The following is a 21,372-nucleotide window of genomic DNA, read 5'->3' as shown; positions in this document are numbered from 1 at the left end:
GCAAACAAAATGCCCAAGAACTTTCCTTAGCAGTATGTGAAACAGCCTTACCCAGAGACCCACTGGCTGGACTGACATCAAATGGCTGGGGTGAGTCAGATGTCAGTTCAGGTTTGCTTTGTACCAGACTGTTCCACTGCTTCTATATTTAGAGTGGGTGGCAGCAAAAAGGCAGCCTTGCTCTTTAAAGCAATTGTCTGACATGGATATAATCCCAAGATGCTCCCTGCTCAGCTCACAAAGTCCCACAGCTTGGGGATGAAAGGAATTCTCTACTTTATTCCTTACAGAAAGGTAGGAAGCGTGTGTGCAGTAGGGCTTTTTGGGTTCTGAACGCTGTATGCCTTTGTGTGCTTCCCTTCGTGTTTTCCTACAGGGAGATGCCCCTTGGGTTATGTTCCTAGGTGTTCTTTTTCTTACAGATGACTGAGTTCAGCCTTGTTGCCTTGCTTTGCACGTGGGGCAGAAAGCAGAGCCCCTAGCTGCTGGTGTCGTTGTGTTGGCACATGGAACCTGATTGAAACTGAGCTCTTGAGGCAGATTCTCTGTGACGGAGGGAAGGAGCAGCATTCCTTCCTTTTGGCTGTGTGGTTTCACTGGAGGGGCTGGCTTCCCATGGGATGCAGTGGGGTGGGAGCACTGAGCTGCTGCAAAGCATCGTCCTTCTGGGGGCTCAAAGCAGGGCCCTGCATTGCTGCAGATGCAGCACTCTCTGCCTGCAGAGCGCAGTGCTTCTCCAGGCCAAGCTTTATCTCAGTGCAAGAAGAAAGTGCATCTCACAGATTTCAAAGCCAAGGTTAAAGGAAACAAAACAGCATGCCAGAGCTGCTCGTTCTACAGCAGTTCAGGCCAAGGAGGTTGGGGCTGTCTTGGTTTCCTTCCTGTTACCTTGGCTGACTCCTGTGCAACCCATGAGGCACTGCGGAGGTAGGAGGCAGTGCTCACTTCTCTCTTAAAATAGTTTCTCTGGTTAGGTTGTTAAGCCAGGCTCTGTTCTTGGGCAGGGGAGAGAGGGTGAGAGCACAGCAGTTCCAGCTGGAAAGCATTTTAAACAAACCCTTCGCTGGTCATAAATACTTCACTTCCCAGAAGCTGCACACAGATTTTTAATTGGGCTGAATGGATTGAGGACACTGTCTTCAATGATGCAAAAAGGAGGGAAAATGAGCAGATAAGTGTGCTTGTATGTAAATATGTCAGTGTGGCCTATGGGTGAGGTGTTAGCCACACGTGGGGTCCCGATTGCTCCACAACACTTCAGCAGCACAGCCATCCCCAGCTCTGTTCCTGGATGGTATTTCTTCTAAAGTTTTGCTTCTCCTTCCCCTTGCTGAAGTTTATTGCTCTGAGTTCTGTAACCTTGGCACTGCAGAGAGCACACAACTGGCTGCAAGAGGAAACGGTCTGATGGGGTGAAACGTTTCAGTGATTCCAGCATGAAAACATGTTGGGTGGCGATTGCCCAAGCAGCACTGAGTGCACAGCCCTTACGGGAAAGATTACAGAGCACATTCCTGCTGCTGCAGGAGAGAGAAAGGGCTCGTGTGTGTAACAGCAGAGCAGAGGACAGCCGTGGGATGCAGAGCAGAGGCTGCTCCTGGGGAGAAGGAGGGGAATTGGTCTTTTGCTGGTCTTCCCTCCTTTCTGCTCAGAGGAAGCTGGAGCTTGGGGCAGGGAGGCAGGAGGAGATGGCGAGTGCCCTCCCCAGCAGGGACTGATCAGAAGACCTTTCTTTTCTCTCTTGTGTTAGGTCAGTAGAGATTTTGCCTTGTAATGAGGTATAATCGATTGCATCTGAAATCCATCTCCATCTGGACTAATGGTTTTGTCTGGGCTTGCATGTTCCTAACCCTTCAGTTTCTATCTGTCTCTGCTCTGTGGCTGTACTCCCTGCAGGGGTACAAAGGGGCTGTTAGCTGTCCCAGCCTGCAGGCTTGCTGTGCTGATTGCAGGAAGGGCTGCCTTGTTTTTATGACCTGAGCAGAGGTTCGGCTATGATATTTCCATGCAACTCGATGCTTGTCCTTATGTAGCATGACTGTCAGGTTCCATCATGCTGTCACACATTAGGCCATGGGACATCTCAGATTCTCAATTTTGCTTTGTTGTCAGGGCTGAAACATCCAGCCCTGCAGACTCTTCTTTTCTGTGATGTCCTTCTCAGTTTACACAGCTTTCTGAGAACTCGATTCTTGGTCTTAAGGCAGACCCTGTAGGTGTCTGATTTTGCCTCACAGATCTCTCATCTGGATCAACTTAGCTTTTCTAAATCAACTTCCTATGTGTGTCATCCCATAATTGCCCCTTCGCTGCTGCTGCCGGAGTCTGAAGCGACCTGAGGAATGCTAAGGACCCACAGGAAGTAACTGCTTTTCCCATTTCCTTACAGGCAATATTTTAATTCCTCTCACGATTTTTATATGAATCCCATCAGCAGACCACATTTCTTGGATACAAACTATGCATCTGTGGACCCCACTGACTTCTTACCAAAAAATGGTGATTTTCCTCAGGTAAGTACGTTGCTACTGATGGCTTTGGGGAAAACAGTGCTTTATGATGGGTGTTGGCTTTTTAGGATTGTGGTGTACAGGGGAAAGGAAGAGTGTTGCAAATTTGTCCAGTGAATTTGTTTGGAGGTGTGTGTAATTGGGATGAATTCTCAGCAATAAAGAAGGTATCCGTTGGCTTGGTAGGAGCTTATCTGTGATGCAGTCGCTTGTCTTTTAAAATGATATTAAATACAAACACAAAGTACACAGCAGAATCATTTTGCAAGAGGGTGTAGGTAAGTGTGAATTTGAAGATGCTTCAGTCAGTTAAATCGTTTGCCTCCTAAGCTTCCTTTGCTTGTGAACGTTGCCTGTGCTCTCACTCATTACAAGTGGTGGTTCCTGACCAGTGGCTCTTGAAGGATCGTGTTGGTGCCCAACAGAGATCCCAAGCAGCTGGTTTCTGCAGTGTGGAAGGAGCAGTCTCCCCAGTTCATCTGGCATCCCACGGGAGGACCCACAGGCATCCTCACCTCGTGGATCCTTCTGGGCTGGAAGATGTTTTTCTGTAGTGTTTCACTTGCTTTTGGCAACATCTTGCAGTAAAATTAGCTAATAATGACTGGAAAGCAGTGCTGTGAATATAGAAGGAACCGACTACGTCCCTTCTAGGAGCAGATGCAGATATTAGCAGTGTCTGGCTGTTCTTTGCTGTAGTTCTTGTTTGTGTTGTTCTGTTTTAACCCAGCATCTGAAGATAGTAAATGTGCAGAAAGTTACCTTGCTGTGACCTACCAGTGCAACAGCCGAGCTGAGTGACCCTGTAATCCCAGCCCTTCTCTCTCAGTAAGTTGCTGCACTGATTACCAGGGGAGCAGATAACAGGCAGATGGAGTCTGCCATCCCCCCTCAGGCAGAGCTGTGCTTCAGACACTGCAGAGAAGCAGCCAGGTAGGAGGAGTGCAGATGGAGATGCAGGGCACCCACTGACTTCCAGCCCCTGCCTTGTGTCCTGAGCTGTTGTGTGACTGTCTGACAAAGGACGAGAAGGGCTGGAACTGCAGCAGTGCTGTGGGGCTGGAGTGTGCTGTAAGCCACGTGCAGGAGAGTCATTTGGAGTAGATGATGCTGCAAGGAACTTATGCTAGAAATTTCAGAGTAATTAATTTGGTTACTTAACATCTCTTAATGTAACCTGATTAGCAGGTTTGCTGGGGGCTCCGTAACTGGTGACAGATTGGACCTCATAGCCTCTGAGGTGCCCAGAGATTCTCAAAGGAAACTTTAAGGTGTGAAGAGTCGTGGTTTATGTTCAGAATCTTCATCCACACCGTCTGTAAGTCAGACTTTTTTTTCTGGTCACAAAGGAGCTTACTGGCAGAGCCAGGCTTCCTCTGAGTGTGGGAACCAGCTAATCTGCACATTGCAGCTGATCAGCCTCAGGTTTGTGAGTTGGTGTGACAGATAAGCACACGGGCAGCGTTTGGGCGTGTGTGAAATGGAGCTGAGTTTGTTTCCCTTTCCTCTTCTGCATTAAGGTGAAGGTTGACCTTCGCAGACGTTTCACGATGAATTCTAAGCGTGCCCTGCAAGGTGGCCCAGAGGTGCTGAGAACAGCATGAGGGTAAATGGGGCAGTATGGGAGCACTTGTGCTGAAGCACAGTGCCAGCACTATCTCAAAAACACTCCAGTAAACCCTGGTGAGCTGTTGTGAACTTTTGGATGGTCGTTTCTGTAATGCTGAATGCCAGCACACGTGTGCAGACAACCTCTTTCCTTTGTAATCTGCCTCTTCTTCCTGCATGATTCAGTAGAGATGCCTCAGCTTCTCGCTCTGCAGTGGATGTGGTGGTGTGAGCACTGAAGCACAGGCTGACTTGGTTCAGCAGGGAAGAGCAGTTTGACTGTAAAGAGAACTTTATTCAGAAGCATGATGTGAAGTTTATTTATAGCAGTAGGAAACAGCAAACTGATGCGTGTCTTCTTGAGGGAGATCTGGTAATTCCTGCTAACTGCACTTCTGTTTTACTGGGGGAGAGGGGATTTGAACCTCTGTGAGACTCTGATTTCTGCAGGTTTGGATTTATGTAAGCTGGGGTTTGAGCCCTTGAAGGTGAGCCCCTGGCGTTGGCCCAAATTGAGCTTCCTGAGCAAAGCTGCTGGGAGTGCTTTGTGTTGGTGGCTCATCTGCTGCACCAGTCGATCACCAGTGCTGGTGGTGCAGTTCTACTCTGGACCAGAGTCTTCTGCTTGGATAAAACCAGATAAGTAGATGAATTATAGCGGCATTGATCTTTGCCTCCTGCAGAATTAATTGTGGGAGGAATGAGACAGAAATGTGATCTCATCAACTTGTGGAAACCATTTTAGAGACCGTGATGGGAAGAGGGAGATGGGTCTTCTTCACAGGTCTCAGCTTGCAGGTCTGTGTAGTTTGGCTGATGGGTTTAACGGGAAAGAGGCTTAATTATTTCTTTAACTTATGTATTTTCTAGTATGTGAGTGGTCAGTCTGCTTCCTTCCCCTGCTGTGTGCAGAAATTGATCTCGGCCAGCTTGGCAAGAGCAAGTTTTGGAAATTGTTTCTGAAAAGGAGCTGCTGCTTTATGGTGGCTGTGTGATGGAAGAGCAGAAGGGCTCTGAAACAAACAGGACATAAAACAACCTCAGGTGATTTCCACAAAACTGCCAAGATCTTTTGCTGCTCTCTTCCTTCTGGGGAGGAAGCTGCAGAACGGAACGAGGTGACTGCAGGCAGGTGTGTTTTTGCTTTGACCTTTTCCAAGGCGATGCTGGGAGACTGCACCTATGACAGCATACTTGCAAGAGTTCTTCAGCTTCACGTATGGCAACAGGGAAGTGTTGTCCACTGAATCTGTCGCAGCCAAACCAGCAAACAGCAAACTTTTGCTCAGACATTGTACTGTATAGCAGCTGGTAGCGCCATGTTTGTTCCCATTAGAAGCAGCATTTCTGGAAGTTTTTGTGTTCTGTCTGGTAGTTCTCATTAAGCCTGTGTGCCAAGCTGTGCTGCTTGGGTCGTTCTGGATAACCCATGGCAGTAGTCTATCAGCCTTTGTGCTCTGAAACTGAGACACACTGAAAAAGACTTTTGTTAGAGCTTTGTTTTCCGACATGAAGCTGAGGCAGCGCCTTGGAGATGTGCTGTCTGCCCAGAGCTGCTGCAGCGTGGATGGATGCACGTCACCAGGTGTCTGTGTGCCTGTGCCCTGATGTGCAACAGCACTTGTTTTGTGCTCTCCTGCCTCTCGGAGGCGTTGGGTCTTCATTTATCCTCTGCTCTGCTGAGGTACGGCACCAGCTCAGCCGTTCTGAACGCTCAGCTCTTGACTTCCTTCAGCTTTCTACAGGGCTTACTCTGAGTGCTCTGACACTGGTGCTAACTCATTGATAAAACACAGTGCTTTCTACCCAAAGGAAAGCTGATATTTATTTATTTTTTTTTAGCTAGGAGCCAAAATTGGAGCCTGAATCTCAAAGAGAGCAGGCAATTGACTGGAGGCAGTGACATTCATGTGGAGTCATCCGGGAACATCCTGGAGGCTTTCCATCCCTTGCTTCAGCAGTGTTTTCCATTTTACTGATTTCATGCTGTCCCTGCTGCCAAACTGTTAATATTTAACAATTTGCCTGGAAAGCTGAAGCATTCAGAAGGTGAGGGAGCAGCTTGGCTGATTGTCTTTCCTGGTGACTGTGCAGGAAAGTACCTGTCTTCTCCTTGCTTTCCTGCTGTGGCAGGAGTGGCAAGAGCTGTTAAGCCTTGTGCTGTTCCAACCATGCCAGACAGAGGACTGAAAGCCAAGAGAGAACATGAAGAGTTTGCTGCATGCTTTGGTAAGAGGTTCTTGATTAAATCTGTGGTCTCTAGGCAGCCGAGATAGATTGGGTGCTTATGTGAGAGCTGTCTTCATACTGACTGCAGATTATCCTCTCATCTTTGTTACCAGAACGTTACCATCATTCTTTGATACCAAGAATGCAGTCTGTGGTTGTTCAGCAGTGCAGAGAGCTCGCTGTACCCTGGGGTTATGGTGCTCTTATGGTGTCTTAGCAGCCTGCCAGTGCTGGGCTTTGAGTGCTGTGCAGGGGGACAGAGGGAGAGAGAGGTGGAAATGCCATCTCTGATCTGAGGCCGTTCCTTTGTGTGATCTGACAGTGCTGAGTGCTGCATCCCTCACACGACCCTGCAGCAGAACCCCAGCCTGATCTTGAGCTGCATTTAGGCAATTTCTCTTCAGAGTTTTCCAGCCATGCCCAGGATACTGAAAGCGGATTGAAAAGGTCTAAAGAGCAAATGCCTGATAATTCTGTCAAGATGTTTGTGCTGTAAATGCTTCCTGTTGCCAATAGTGATCTGAGAATTATTCCTGTGCCCTTGGGTTTGAGGAACCCAGGGTGCACAAAATGGGAAGGCTGACGTTCTTTCAGTGCTAGCATTTGGTTCCCCATCTTCTCTCTGTTTTGTTCCAGGGCTCCTCAGGCCCACCTTCAGAATGCAAAGCCTTTGCTGGGCTGAGGATGCCGTGAGTGGGAGCTGCCGCACATCCTAATTGCTCTGGGAATTTCTTCTTAGTTCAGTCACTCCCTGCTGCCACTCGGGTCTGGCAAGAAGCAATTTGTGTGATCACAGCAGCCTCACTGAATGCCTTCTGCATATTGGAAAAGATGCTTCATTTGCACGGTCAGAGCAGCCTAATGTGAACTTGAACTTCTTTCCTCCTCAGTATTTTAGTTTTTTTGGCTTGCCATTGGGTGATTCATCCTTGCCGCTCTGTTGGCATTCTTTTTATAAACAAGTGGCTTAAATTAAGGTTTAGAAAATAGTTGTGTGAGACCATATTGGAGTCTGATAGCATTTCTCGATCCTGGGAACTGCTGTCTTAAGCCAAAGTCTTGCACAGACACCCTGTGTGTCATCTTAAAGGAAAATATCCCCTGAAGGCACGCACAGCCTTAGAAGTCAAGGTCCTGAAGAGAAGAACTTTGGTTTCCATGGCTTTCCACCCTCTCTGCTCTTTATTCTCTGACCTCAAAGCCCGAAGTGCTCAGGAGCCTGAAACCTGTATACAGTAATTCTGTTGCAAAGGCCTTGCAGTGCTTCGTTCTGCCTGTGCTAGCTTTTGTCACTGCTGGTAGGAGCTGTTAACTGTCCCAACAAAGCACTCGATGCAGAAGGTTTTAATTTATACTCTGGTATCTGATGTCCCCAGGCTGGTGTGCATGTTAAGCTGCCGTGTGTGCCCTGGGCCTTATCTTAAAAGCAGAGGAACATCTGTTTCCCTTTGCTTAACTTGATTCAGCTTGTTCCTTATGTCTATCCAGCATAGCATTTCCCTGCTCACAGAACCTCCTCTGCTGGCTGCACGTGTCATAGAGCTACGCTGAGAATTGGAGATCTGTGCAGAGGGGCTGAGCAGCATTGCAAAGCAGTTCTGAAACGAGCTGTGCTGCAACTCGTTCCTTTCCTCCTGCAGCTGGAGGTGCACGTGGCTGCAGAGGAAGCTCAGGTACCCTCTGGGATCTGCACTGTGCCTGGGCAGGAGGAAGGGAGGAAGGCTGTGGGAGCAGTGGTGGCGCAGCCATTCACAGCAGTGCTGTAGGGATGCATTCATGCTGTTTGATCTCTGCTCGGTGTAGTGGTGCTCATAAACCAGCCCTCTCCTTGCCACCAGCCCTTGCAGTTCCCTGTCAGTCTTGTTAAAATGGGGGAATTAACCTACTCTTAAAAAAGGTATTAATTTTTAGAAGCACTGCAGTGCACGGAGCTGTAGTGATTTAAGAGAAATCAATGTAGCAGTTATTAAATTATATGAAGGATTTGGTTCTGACTGGTATGAAGAATTTCCTGGAACAAGAAACAACCTGAAATTTCCTATTGCTGTCCTGTACTTACATCTACAGGGAACACAGATAGCAAAATCAATTAAGGACAATTAATGGCTCTGAGGCACTTGGAACATGCTGTTTAACAGCCCACATCTTTATTTTTTGCACTGCAGGGGCAAGTTTTTGGCCTGACTTAATGACACCTTCCAAACCCTTTTGGTGAGGTGCTGCACATCCAAGGCTTCGTGGAGCAAAGTGTGATCGCAGCAGCGCGTCCCACCTGACTGCAGTCACTGCAGATCTCCTGCTTTGTGGCCACCTTCCCCATCACTGCCTGTGTGTGTGCCCACCTTGCTTGCTCAGTGCCTCCTCCCCTCCAGCCTTGTTGGTTTTCATCTGTTTTGTTGGCTTCGAATGCTGTGTCCCCTCCTCAATAGGAGAGGAAGCATGGAAGCAGCTGGACTGCCTGCTGAAGTTCTTGCAAGTGCTCTTCTCTGCTTCCTCCCCTTCATAAAGCTAGCAAAAATGGGGAAAGCACTGGTCTGAAATGTGGATTGCTCTCCAAAAAATAAAAAAAAAAAAAAGCTGGTCATATAATTTAATAGCAAACCACTGAGAGATGTATTAAAATAGATGCTTTAATTCAAAGCAGAGTTGGGCTCAGTCAGTGTGATGGCGTTGCCCTGCCTGCAGTTCTGCTGGTGGTGACAGCCCTCCATGGCAGTGCTGTGCTTCCATCCCAGGGGCTGTCAAACACCCCTCGCCTCTGCTGCTTGTCCCAAGCGTTGGTGCTCCAACCACAGCCATCACTGGGAGTGTACAGGAACACAGGAGCACTCTTTTCTTTCCCTATCTCGTGTTGTTATGAATCCCTGAATTGCTGCAGCTCACTGCCTGCATGTAGTGCCTTCCAGCTGCACAAAATGTACCCCAACTCTTACAGAGGGCGATGAGCTGTCAGGTCCCCTCCTGCACGGCTGTATTGGTCTGTATCATTTGTGCTTCTGCAAAGTCCAGAGAGCATGTGCTGGCAACCATCAGCACAGTCAGGCTGCTGTCCTGTAGATCCGTGATTCAAAGGCTGTGGATGAAGATTTACCTGTGAAGATCACCTGCCAGAGCAGCTAAGGGGGTTTTACATTTCAAGTTTTGGTGGAAGATGAGACGAATCGCTGCTGTGAACACTGGAGTTACTCTGCTTTCCTTTCCCCATTTGTCAGCCCTCTGTTCATGAATTAATTGTGGAGAACGGAAATGCTGTGGCAAACCTCCTCCCTTAGGATGGGATCTTAAAATATCAGGTGGTGGTTTTCCAGTTGGTTACCTTATCTTCTGTGATTATAGCACTGCGGTATTGCAAAATCAATTCAGCACTCCTGCTATCTGAGGTGATGTCGTGTGTCTTCTTTCCTTTTGGTGTTCCAGCTTTCTTGCCTGTATTTTGCCCCATTTGTCAGCTAAGAGAAAAGGAAGAGGAAATAAACCACCTGCTTTTTAAAGGCTGTGTAAATAGCCAGACCTTGGTAGTCTTAGGTAAGAGCTGCTGGTTTAATCAGTTGCCCAGCAGGCCGGTCAGCAGCGAGTCACTAATTAAAACATTTCAGAAATACATTTGGTCTCTTTACTTCAAATGTATCATTAAAGCCCCTATCCCAACTCCAGGGCTGCTACTGGCTAATTAAAACCAATCACATTCAGATAAAAGCAGCTGTAGAAACCTGCTGCCTTTCTCCACCTGGGGCCAACTGCCCACAGAAACCAAAGGCTTTGCTTTCACTGCGGCTCCTGCAGTGTGCGCCCTGATGGCAGTGCTCTGAGTCCTGCTGCAGCACCAGAAACGTGGGCTCCTTGTGTGCAGGGGCTGCTTTTCTTTCCCTTTCTGCTTAATGCAAACCTGGAGCAGGTATTCTGCCACTGGGCCCTGGGTTCCGTGCACACAAGGCGAGGTTGCAGCCCTTGGGTGGTTTTGCAGCCCTGGGATGCAGTGTCTCTTGCTGCTCTGGGGGCAGCACTTCCTCCTCTGATGGCACAAAGCACAGTCAACCCCCACCATGCTTCCCTGGAGCTCAGCTGTGCAGCCCCGTGCCGTCAGCTCAGAAGCTGTTCCCATCTCTTGCAGGGCTGCCAAAGGCTTCTCTACCACTGCCTGCTCCAAGTCTGTGGTACAGAGAAATGCCTCCTGTGTGGGATTTCCCAGCAGCTCTGGGCACGAGGCCCCAGCACCCCATGTCACAGCTCACTCAGGGCAGCCCAGGAGGCTGGAGCCATGCGGGCTGGGGCCACCTGTGCCGAAGCCAGGCAGAAAAGTTCTGCTTTTTCTTTAGTCTGTTGCTTTGTTTCATTTTGCAGGGGCGTACTCTGCCCAATTCACTCCTTTGCCCTCTGCCTGCTTTGGGACAGCCTCCCCTTAAACTCACCATGGCTGAGTCCCTTTCAGATGCCCCTTCCTATGTCTTCTTAACTTCCTCACCAGAAACGCTGCTTTATTCTGTTATAAAAAATAAAGTTAACAGGGGAAGCCTTCAGAAGAAAGAAAAAGAAGCCCAGTGTTCCTGGATGCAGAAAAAGAACAATGAGTTAGAACAGAAAGGCTGCTCCTTTTTATGTTTAATTGCAATGCGTGGGGTGGGGCAGATCTTGGAGACAAAAGAAAGCGTGTGGCTCTTCAAAAGTAAGAAGAAAAGGAGTCCTGCTGGTTACCTTTGGGGTCTGGTTGCATCACCTGAGCCCCCCAGCACTGGGGGGGTGGTGGGCAGGAGCCCCAGCCCTGGGCCGGGTCCCCGCAGCCGTGCGGCGCAGCTTTGTTTACAGCCTATCTGTGGTTGAATTACACCACATACAGTAATTCTCCTCGCACTGCCAGTAATTTCACTGACTTACCAAGCAGGCATCATTTCCTGAAAGTCAGCCCTCGTACTTAGAGGAAGTAAGAGCACTCTCCTTCATGACTAAACACTATATGCAAATCTCGCCGGGCTCAGGACAGGCGCGCTGCATGGCTGTCCTTTTTTGCTCCATTTTCACTCCTTTCTTCTGCATGTCCAAAAAAAGCCTTGGTCAGCTCTCTTGCTGCTGTTGCTGTCATGAATGAAGATCTTTCTCCGGTATATATTGAGAAGTTCACCTTCCTGCCTGGTCTGCATCCTGCTCTGCTCTCAGCAAACTGAATGCTGCTTTAAAATGTCCCAAATGCAGTTCTGGCTGAAGTTCCCGTCTCTCTTCAAGGTAACGCTTGGTTTTTATATTCTTTTCTCTTCCTTGGAGTTGCTGTTGTTTGTGAGGGGGGAACTTCAGCCTTTCCTCTGGGCTCGGGTGCTCCTGTCTGTGCTGCAGAGGGGGGGCTTCAGGGCAGCAGGAAAGCAAAGTGCTGCAGGCAGTTGCCACTGCAGATGGCTTTGTGCAGCGCAGACCCTGCTGCCATCGCTGTGAGCGTGGTGAGCAAAGCAGGGAGGAAAAGGAGCTGTGCACAGAACTGATCTGTGTTTGTGGAGCTGTAACGGCTTTCAGGGGGGTTTGATTTTTAAACCAGAAACGCGAGGGAAGTGCTTGCAAAGCAGAGCACAGAACCCTTGAGACTGCAAGTTTATTGCTCTGTTTTTAGAAAGACTTTGGGTTTTGGCAGTGAAAAGATTTCCTTTGAGCGATCGATGGTTTGCATTGCAGCTGTTAGTTTCCTTATTCCAGCTTACCTGAAACAGCCCCGGCGTTGTGACTGCTGGGAAAACACACCTCCCTCACCTGGCAGCACCACACTGTTCATGTATGCACATCTGCCTGTGCTTATGTGGGGCTTTTCTGAAGTCCCTACAGCGTGCTGTGCCAAAAGGATGTTTGTTTCCTCTGCGTCTGGATTGCGAGCAAATAAATCATTTCTGTACCGACATCTCTTATTTTTAGGACACATTGCTTCTGGGTTTAGGCTTCACCTGCTCTTGCAGTATTTTTAACAAAGGCTTTGCTTTGGTCGAAGGAGCTGTGAGTGAGGAGAAAGAGGTCGATGTCTGCGTTGCTTTCTTACCCTGCTTTCCTCTGGTCTTTCGTGGCAGTTTGTTCTTGGCTTTTCCCAGCCCTGGGGTGGGATGATGATGGAAATGTTGTGTGCCAGACTGGATCCCTTTGTGCTCAGTTTCAAAGTCCTGCACGTGAGTGCTATCATTGATTTATCAAACTGCTCACTGGAGCATCTTCTGATACAGACATCAGACAGTGATTTCAGTTCATCTGTCTCCCATGCTGGTACATTGATGTTGTTTGATCTCCAGTGTGAAAAAAGCTGCCAAGACCGATGCCCAGCAGCTGTACCTCTGCGTTGGCCGCTCTTAAACCCTTACAGAACTCCCCATTGAGGGCTCAGCCCGCTGTCAGGGAATCGTCCTTTCCCTGTTTTATGATGTGCCCCCTTTTGCTCCATCCCTGACACAAGCAGTTCCTTCTGAACTGTTTCCACAAGTGCAGATGTCAGAGCTTCCATGTCCATCCCCCTCTAACTACTGTAAGATCCTATTTTCAACGAGAGCAGCACAAAGTTCTCACTGATCAGTGTTAAACAGAGACAAAATAACTCCCTCAAAATGCAGTAATCTGTCCTCTGTGGGCTCTTGGGTTCTCCCCATAACATCCTCCTTTGGTTTTTGGTGCTGGTGGCACTATCCCAATTGGTGCTGTTCCATCTGCTGTTGGATCAGAGCATGTTTCTTCCTCTGCTTCAGGGCCCAGAGGTTTAGGTAACTCCTCCATATAAACTAGTGGAGTAACTAGTCAAAGCATGGCTGATAATGATGCACATTGTAGTTATCAGTACGGCTTTAAGTTAAATAATTACAGAGCATTCTGTGTTTACGTGGTGCTGTTTCTTGGGGCTGTGCTATAAGCAGCACGCTGTGTCTGTGCTCTCTGGATAGCACAGCTAGGTAAGGCAGACCAGGGGACTTTGTGTCTAATGCCTTGGAATGCCATGAGAGGATGGACCAGCTCCTTCCAGAGCTGATACTGTTGATTCCCCCTCTGATTTGAGGGCTGATCTCCTTATTTCAGGGTGCAGCAGCCGTGGGGCTCACGCTGGGCAGGCAGTGAGCTGGCTGGGCTTCTGCACACCTTTTAATGCTCCAGCTGGGCACCTTCCTCTTTTCAAGACCCTAAGAGGCAGCGAAGTTAATGGAAAAAAGTAAATCTCAGTGTCACAGTCTGAATCTTACTCACATGATTTGCTCTCGGTGAGAGGCTGAAGGTTGCTTGGGAGGCAGCTGTGGCTTCAGAGCTGTCTTCTCCAGGGCCAAGCAGGACATGGGTGGCAAGATGGGGAAGGGCACGTCCTGTTGGTTGTAAGTGCTGCAAAAAGGCAACTCCTGATAGCAGTCGGGAGGGAGCCTGGCCCAGCTGTTGGCCAGGAGCCCATAGGAATAATACAGGCAGGCTCAGCTGTTCCTGGTTTTGTCAGGCGGGGCGAAGTGACTTTTAAAATTGTTGGCTGCCTTTCTGCTTTGTAGTACGGAATTGGCCTTTAACTGGAAATAAGCAGTGATTTCTCCTCCTGTCTGATGCTGCGGCTCTCCTGGCAGCCGTGCTGCAGTATCATCACACTGATTTTGTTATCTGACGTAGCACAGAGCTTGAGCCAGCCGTGTGCTGGCAGTCCCAACCTCTGGGAAGAGCTGCAGGGCTGATGTGTGTCGGCTGAACATGGTGGGGTGGGAGGAAGGACCTGTGGGTCTGTCTGTGTGTCGCTCTGGGGTGCAGCCACATCCCCAGCGAGGGACTTTGTGCTCTGATGTGGCTTCAAAGTGCATCGCTCTTCATTGAGCTGCAGACAAATCTTTCTGCCAGCTGAAGTAGCATCTCACAGAGTCACTGAATCACATAGGTTGGAAGGGACCTTAAAGATCATCTAGTTCAACCCCCTGCCATGGCAGGGTTACTATCCACTAGGTCAGGCTGCTCAGGATCCCAACCAGATCTGCCTCCAGAGATGGGGCATCCACAGCTTCTACAACCATCCAACCAACTCCTCATCCACCATATAGTCCACCCCTCAAATCCATATCTCTGCACTTTAGAGATAAGGATGTGGTGGGGGACCGTGTCTGAGCCCTTGCCCAGGTCCAGGTAGATGACATCAGGTGCCTTTCCTTTGCCCACCGATGCTGTCACTCCATCACAGAAAGCCACCAGATGCATCAGGCATGGCCTTCCCTTGCTAAAGCCTTGCTGCTTGGCTCAAATCACCTCCACATTTTGCACGTGCCTTAATGCGTCCTCCAAGAGGATCTGTTCCATGATCTTCCCAGGCACAGAGGTGAGGCTCACTGGAGTTCCCTGGGTCCTCCTTCCTCCCTTTCTTGAATATGTTTCCCTTTTTCCAGTCACCAGGGCTTTGCCTGACAGCCACGAGCGAGGAGAGCTGGGTTGGTGCAGTGAGGTCAGGAGAGGTGCAGTGATCTGCACCAGGGTTGCAAACAGGTTTTTGCCTATCAGTTCTTGTCATTTGGCATTTGAAAAATCAAACATGGAATTAATGATTGGGCGCTTTGTGATCTGGAGGCCGCATGACTCAAACTGACATCATCACTGGGTCAGCACAGAATAAAACAAGTGTAAGCCGTCATGGTGCTAGCACCAGAAAATGGGCAAGGGCAGAGCCTGATCCTCATCACTGAAGCACGTTCACTTCTTGCCCAGGTCGAGGCATGTCCCAGGAAGAGTGGATTTGCTGCAGTTTATCTGGGTACAGATGCAGGTGTCCCCACTCCACGCAGCCTGCTTTGCACACATCAGTGGCTGTCATTTTATCCCAAGCCTCTGGCTGCTGTTGTGTTATGAGTTGCAATTAAACAGCTCTGTCATTATGGGCTCTGGCTGGTTCTCTGTTGGATGATTGGAACGCTTGAGTCTTTCTTGTGTCAAACTGAAACGTTTTCACCCCCCAGGGGCCATTCTAATCAAACCCAGAAGTGCGGTGTCTGACGCCTTGGTGAATGCTCTGTATGTGCAGGTGTGCACAGACTGAGTTTTGAACATTTACCAACGCTGCTGCCCAAATCAGTGCTTCCTACTCCATCGAGAAACCACGATTTTAAACCAGTGGCTAAGAGCACGTCTTCATTGACAAGTTAATTTCTGAGTTTGTGGAGTGCAAAGCAACTGAGTGCCTGGTTAACAGCAAAAAATTAAAGCTTCCTGGCCGAGCAGATGTGAGAAGGGAGCTCTCTGCTCCTCTCCCTCCTGCTCTAACTGTGGTCGTTTCTTTCATTTCAGGACTCTTCATACCTCGATGAGCTCTCCAACAATAACTCTCTCTTCTCATCTCCTGCGGATTCCCTCTCTGACATCGTGGATGCAAAGGACTGCTTGCCTGCTGACAGCCTGAACCACGTGCCAACCATATGGGATGTAAACACGTCACAGCAGAACCAAACAGAGGTACGGGTGCTCCTCTCCCATCCTCCCCATCAGACACTGAATATCTCAGCCATGGTGTTTGCCCCACGGAATTAGGAAACACAACTCCCTGCAGGGCTGAAGTTGCAGTGTGTTGATGTTGATGCCAGGAGGTGTATCCCTGAAACGCTCAGCATGAGCAGGGTGGCCTGCAGCAGGAGCTCAGGAGCACTGAAGAGACGGACTTGAGGAAAAACATGACGTAGATCATTAACTGTCCCCAGCAACATCCACCGTATGTTTATTTTCCATGGCAAATGTTTTACTAATGATGACTAAAACCCAAACTGTTTCAATTTAAGACTGATCGTTGGTGTTTGCTTTGTGAGTCCAAATCCCTGTAAACTTTCACATGCCTGAGTTTTCCTGGGCATGTGATTTCTTGGCAGTCTGAGAGCAACATGCAGTCCTGTGCGTTTTCACCAGCTTTCTGCTGTCTGTTTTCCCTCATCTGCTCGCTCACTGTTGCACAACCTGACATCAGTCCCTTCTAGCAGCCTCCAGCTGTGGTTGTTGGTGGAACTGATACCATGCACATCTGCTATCTCAGCTGTCATGGTGAATATCCAGCCCTGCAGCAGGTTCCTTTTGTGGATCGTTGTCTCACAGAGATGGTAGAGGCAAAAAATGAAAGTGAATGCTCCAGAATGCAGTCTAACACACTTGTGCTTTAGTCACTGTTGCATTTTGAGATTCAGTTGTGTTTTTAGAGGCTGCATTTTGCTGTTAGTAATGTGTCAGACTCTGTATTTCCATGATGAAAGCTGCCTGTGTGTCAGAGCCTGGCAGTAAGAGACTTGGCAGCAGTTCTGCTCTGAACTGATCCCAGCGTGTCTCAGTGACTGGTTGAGCGCTGAAGAAGTGTGGGTTGGTGGTGAGGTTCTGGCCTGAGGTTTGGGAAATCAAAGCTCCTATCTGCCTTAGACTTTGTGAGATCTTAGGTGAGCCATGACAAGGCAGATCTTCACATCAGATGCCTGAGCCCTTGCTGAACCTGATGAGATCTGATGACCTCTGTAGACCTTTGCAGCATCCTCTTGACCCTCAGGGTGCCTGCAGTTGGTGGCAGGCAGTAACCCTGCCTTCCTTCCTGTCATAAACGTGCTGAAGACCAACGGTGCATGGCTGTGCAGGCAGCCAACGTGTGGTCTGGTAGCTTTGAACCAGGCTGAACGTGGAGATGGTCAGGAGGAGGAGGGCTGAGCTGTTTGAACCAAGGAAATGGCCAAGGAGTCCCTGGTCCCATTGCGTGCTGCTCTCCACATCCTCCTTGAAGCCCTCCTGGTGCCCCTTGCTGTCCTTCAGAGCACTGGCATCCAGTTAAGGCCAATTAACTCCTTTGAATTCCATTTATAAACGACTTCCTTTTGAAAAGAACCTCTGGCTATTTTAAACACTGTGTTATCTGTGTTCTCTGCATACAGAGGTGGTGGTTTGTGTTTTGTTTTTGGCCTGTTTTTGCTAAGCCTGATATTTCCTGACAAGATGTAAGTGAAGTGCAGCCCAGTCGGGAGATTTCAGTTTCATTTTTCCATGGGAGGTGTTAACTTGCAGGATGCTGGATAAATGTTTTCTTGGATTGACTGATGATGGGCAGCTGATTTATTGCCTTTTTCTAATACTCTTTTGGTTTGGTTGGAGGTGAGCTGAGCAAATGGTTGGTTGCAAAATCCTGAGTCAGTGCTTAAGTGAGAGGCTCCTTTCTGTAACACTCAGTGCAAGACTGCTTGGCTGACATCTTGCACCAGTATATACAAGCTGTTTAAACTATCCTTCCCTATCTGTCCTTACATCATCCTGCCACCATAACATTCCATGAAATTGCAGGGATTTTGGCTTTTGCATACCCAGAGTTAAGCTGCAGTGCAGAACTGAGCATCGGTCGGGCTACACAGTTCAAACTTGGGTGGATGTGGCCCCAATGCATTGGGATGCAGTGCACCTGATCAGCTGTAGCTGTGTGGTCAGCTCCCTGCCCAGGGACGAGGAGCAGCCCTGCACTCTGCTGTCAGCGTGGCAGTTTGTTTCCTGAGACAGCACTTCAGTCCCAGATTTGTGCTGAGCAGGAGGAGCAACCCCCAAAGAGCTCTGGTGATGGGGACATGGCAAATGGGAAGCATCCCGGAAAGTGAGAGCCCCAAAGAGCTCTGTGTGGGTGCAGGTTGCTCTCTTTAAAAAACCAAACCTCTGTGTGCCATGCAGGGAGAACTGCTGCCATAAAGAAGAGACGTGTCCACGTGTTGGCTTTGTGCATCGTTTCTGAAGCGGGCATGGAGGGAAGAGCTGCTCCATACTTAAATATTTGCAGGGGTTAGCATGCAAAATGCATACAAAACTTGCTTAATTTACAATGAAGTTGTGAAGTACCTTTAAAAAATAGTTTGTGTCATCCGCTGTGCTTTCTCATGAGAACTCAGAGCCCTTTGTAAGAGTGAGGAAGCAAAGAGCTCCTGAGAGATCACTGCTGGAACTTTGGTGACATGCTGCTGCCCTTTTCCTCCATTGAATTCATTCAAAGCACTTCCAAAAAGGGAACCCCCCCCCCCTCCCAGCTCAGAGGAGGTCGTAGTTATGCTGAAGGAGGTTGGCTGGTCAGCCAGAAGTGACTGCTGCTTCCCCACAGAAGTCACGGCAAGATGAGGCATAAAGGGTGAATGCAAAGAGGGAAGAAGTGGAGTCAGATCCAAATCTCTGTGCAGTTGTCGGTGGCTTTGCTGAATGCATGCATGATGTGTGTGCCTCTTAATGCTTCCAGAGAAAGGAGAAGATCAAACAGAGAGGAGAGCAGGAATAGAGAAAGGAACTGAGCTCAGCCTGGAGCAGGATGATGTGCCGCCCAGCAGAGCTCCTGGTCCCACCTGGCTTGGTGCTCACAGCTCGCTCTCAGCTCTGGGGTTACTCCTCGGTGCTCTGAAGCACTGGGGGTTCTGTCCCTTCCTTTGTGATAGCCGAGGTGAAAAGCTGCGTGCCAGGGCTGCACTGCTGCATTTGGATGGTAGGGATTTAAGTTTTGAAGATAAGACACTGCAAAACCAGAGCTCCGTTCCCTTCCCACAGAGCTGTGTGCCCCTGCACTGCAGCGGGATCAGAGCTTTTTTCTTGCCTAAGAAGCAGCTTTTGTACTGAGCTCAGATTTGTAGGTGGAGATGTTTCACCTGCTCTCCAGATTTGTTGGCACTGAAAATAGCTCTTCCGTCCAGCTTCCTTCTGGTAATTCTGACTCAGGCTTCCAGTAATGGAGGGTGGTTTTTTCTTTCTTTTTTTTTTTTTTCTCTTTCTTTTTAATGTAGGGGGAAAAAAAAAAGAAAAAAAAAAAAGGAAATAATAAGAGTGTTTATGCTGAAGAACTTCCATATTTCACTTCTGCCTGTGGAGCAGGGTCTCTGAGGCTGGCGCTCCCAACAGCCTATAGACTTGAAGCAGTGCCACTGCTGGAGCTGCTGATTACTTTGGATGCCACGAGCTGCTGCCTTGACCTTGCTCACTGTCGGGAAATTCCAGTGGGATTTTGTTTGTCAGGGCAGACAAAGGCTCTCCTCAGTTGTGCCTCCCAGCTCCCAGGGCACGGCATGGGCCAGGCAGGCTGGAGCAGCCATTGCCTGGTGCAGCAGCTGGCACCCAGCACCACCAGGGCCTGGCAGATCTCTGGGTGCTCTGGGCTCCTGGGCTCGGCTGCTGGCAGTGCTGGGTGGGCCTGAGGTAAAGGCATGCAGGCACTGCCTGTCTGGGCAGCCGATAGCAGTCCTGAACCACAGACAGGTATTAGTCAGTGCTGAGCCATGTTTGCATTCTGGTGCAATTTAATTTCCTTGAACGGTGTTTTAAATGCTGAAAGCGAGATTGCAGGATCGTTCAGTAAAGGCAAGCCTCAAGGGAAGTTTGTGAGAGGATCGTAAAAGGTCACAGTCTGTAATGCTCAGTCCTTTCCCAGGGATGGCTTTGCTTGCAGCTTTCCTAGTTCTCCCACTTGGGTCTCTTCTCCTGTACCAGGCTTTCTGCTTCTCAGAGCAGTGCCTTTCTCTCTTCTACCAGCAAGCCCAACCCTGAGCTCTCGCTTAGACTCAATAATTCAGAATAAAACCTGTGAACTGTCAGCGAGAATCTGCACAGCTCCTGCTATCCAGGCAAAACAGAGTGTTTGGGGATGACCTGTCTTAACATTGTGTGGTTATTACTTGGCAGAAAGACTCCTGCCCTGCAGTTGTGTTTGTGCTGTGGGAGGACACGTGTCCCTGCAGCTTCCATCAGACGTGGGGATGCACACACTTGTTGCAGGAATGCATTTCCCCGGGTCAGTTATTCCCTGTGTTTGCGTTGAGGAAGGCATGTATGGCATTGGCAGGATTTATTAGTTTTCAGAATTACTCCCCAGGGCTTGACGTGGAGGAGCAGAAAGTATTAAAGCCCACTGACGCCATCAGAGCATAAGGTCTGAGTACAAAGCACAAATGCCTTCACAGTTGTGTTTCCATCCTTTAATTTGCTGGAGCTGAGGTTGGAGGGCGGAGGATTACAGCTGCTTTCTGACCTGCCTCCTTTCTGTTGCAGCTGTTCTCAGCCAGCAGATCATTCAGTGGCTTAAACAGTTCGGACGACCGCATTCCTGCTGTCCCCAACACCCCCCTCCTCATAAGCTACCAGGTGAGAATGACATCTGCTCCAGCAGAGCCCAGCGTGAGGCTCTCAGCTTCATAACGTCACAACGCAGAGAAGAACAATTTTGGCTGTTGTCCCCTCAGAGGGAATGAGGCAAGAAAGTCAGCCAGGTCACCACGTGCATTTCAGGTCACTGCCCTTTCCCAGAAGTGTCTTACATTTCCTGTGGTGGAACCTTGCTCTGCTAGAGAATTCTCCATGCTTTCCTTGCAGCTAAATCAGCACAGTCAGTAGAGGCTGTTCTTCCAGGAATCGCGTGACTTTGCTTTATGCTGCTGAGTTCCTGCTGAGTTGAGAGCTTGTCTGGGTCCTTCTTCAGGGTCAGATTAGAGCGCAGTTGGGCACAATTGATTGTAGCCCACAGCTTGCCTGAAATTCCCTAGTTCATGATGGACTGCATGTTGAAAGTAGATCTTAAAGCACTTGCTGGGCCCCTGGGATGGTCTCTCACAGGGTGGTTTTCCTTGTGTTGCTGTAAGTCTGTAAATGAGATTAATTGTGTTGGGTTGGAATAAATAATAGTTGTCTGGTGCCACGTCCATACTGCAGTGAGAATGTTAACATTCGATCGATGCTGTGTTTCTTTTCAGTCTCAAGTTCCTGCAGAAGAGGAGGATGAAGGTGATGAGGAAGAAACAGAAGAGTTGGGGCAAACAGAAACCTATGCAGAATATGTACCTTCAAAATGTGAGTGTCCTGCTATCACGTGTGTATGAGAAATGCTCTTAACTGCACTGTGGACCAACCAAGCTCACTGCTCCCTTATCTTTGTGCAGGCAGGATGTGGTGTTTGCCAAGTTTGTGACTTTGTGGGATAACTCTACTGATCCTTTGTTGGTGCTACACTGATTTCACAGGACACTTTTGTTGTCTGCTTTTAGGGGAAGCTTGGCTTGTTTTTGGCAGTCTGAAATGTCAGTGAAATGAAAGAGAGTAAAGAGCA

The 21,372-nt window shown here is 48.9% G+C and overlaps 1 protein-coding gene and 1 long non-coding RNA gene across 8 annotated transcripts in view; one reads left to right on the top strand and one right to left on the bottom strand.

Moving 5' to 3' along the window:
• The window catches only part of SBNO2 (strawberry notch homolog 2), a 51,399-nt gene that overhangs the window by 11,883 nt on the left and 18,144 nt on the right, over positions 1-21,372 (top strand). For 2 of the 7 annotated variants that reach the window (XM_042893532.1, XM_042893533.1), the window contains exons 4-7: positions 2,390-2,513; positions 15,591-15,755; positions 20,322-20,414; positions 21,020-21,116. In XM_042893532.1, the coding sequence (XP_042749466.1) occupies positions 2,390-2,513; positions 15,591-15,755; positions 20,322-20,414; positions 21,020-21,116 (479 nt within the window). Of the gene's footprint in view, positions 1-252; positions 295-2,389; positions 2,514-3,994; positions 4,117-6,180; positions 6,348-11,225; positions 11,565-15,590; positions 15,756-20,321; positions 20,415-21,019; positions 21,117-21,372 lie in introns of those variants that run through there. The other 5 variants (XM_042893536.1, XM_042893538.1, XM_042893537.1 and 2 more) reach the window with 5 other exon arrangements.
• LOC122192854 lies at positions 8,960-11,198 on the bottom strand. Its single transcript, XR_006182721.1, has 2 exons — positions 10,757-11,198; positions 8,960-9,796 (listed from the first exon to the last, which is right to left on the bottom strand). It is a non-coding gene; the product is annotated as an uncharacterized LOC122192854 (long non-coding RNA).

Source organism: Lagopus leucura, unplaced genomic scaffold (genome assembly GCF_019238085.1).
Source record: "Lagopus leucura isolate 7727_CA_CO unplaced genomic scaffold, USGS_WTPT01 145-19_obj-0_obj, whole genome shotgun sequence".
NCBI classification, from domain to species: Eukaryota; Metazoa; Chordata; class Aves; order Galliformes; family Phasianidae; genus Lagopus; species Lagopus leucura.
This window is presented reverse-complemented; position numbering and strand designations above follow the sequence as displayed.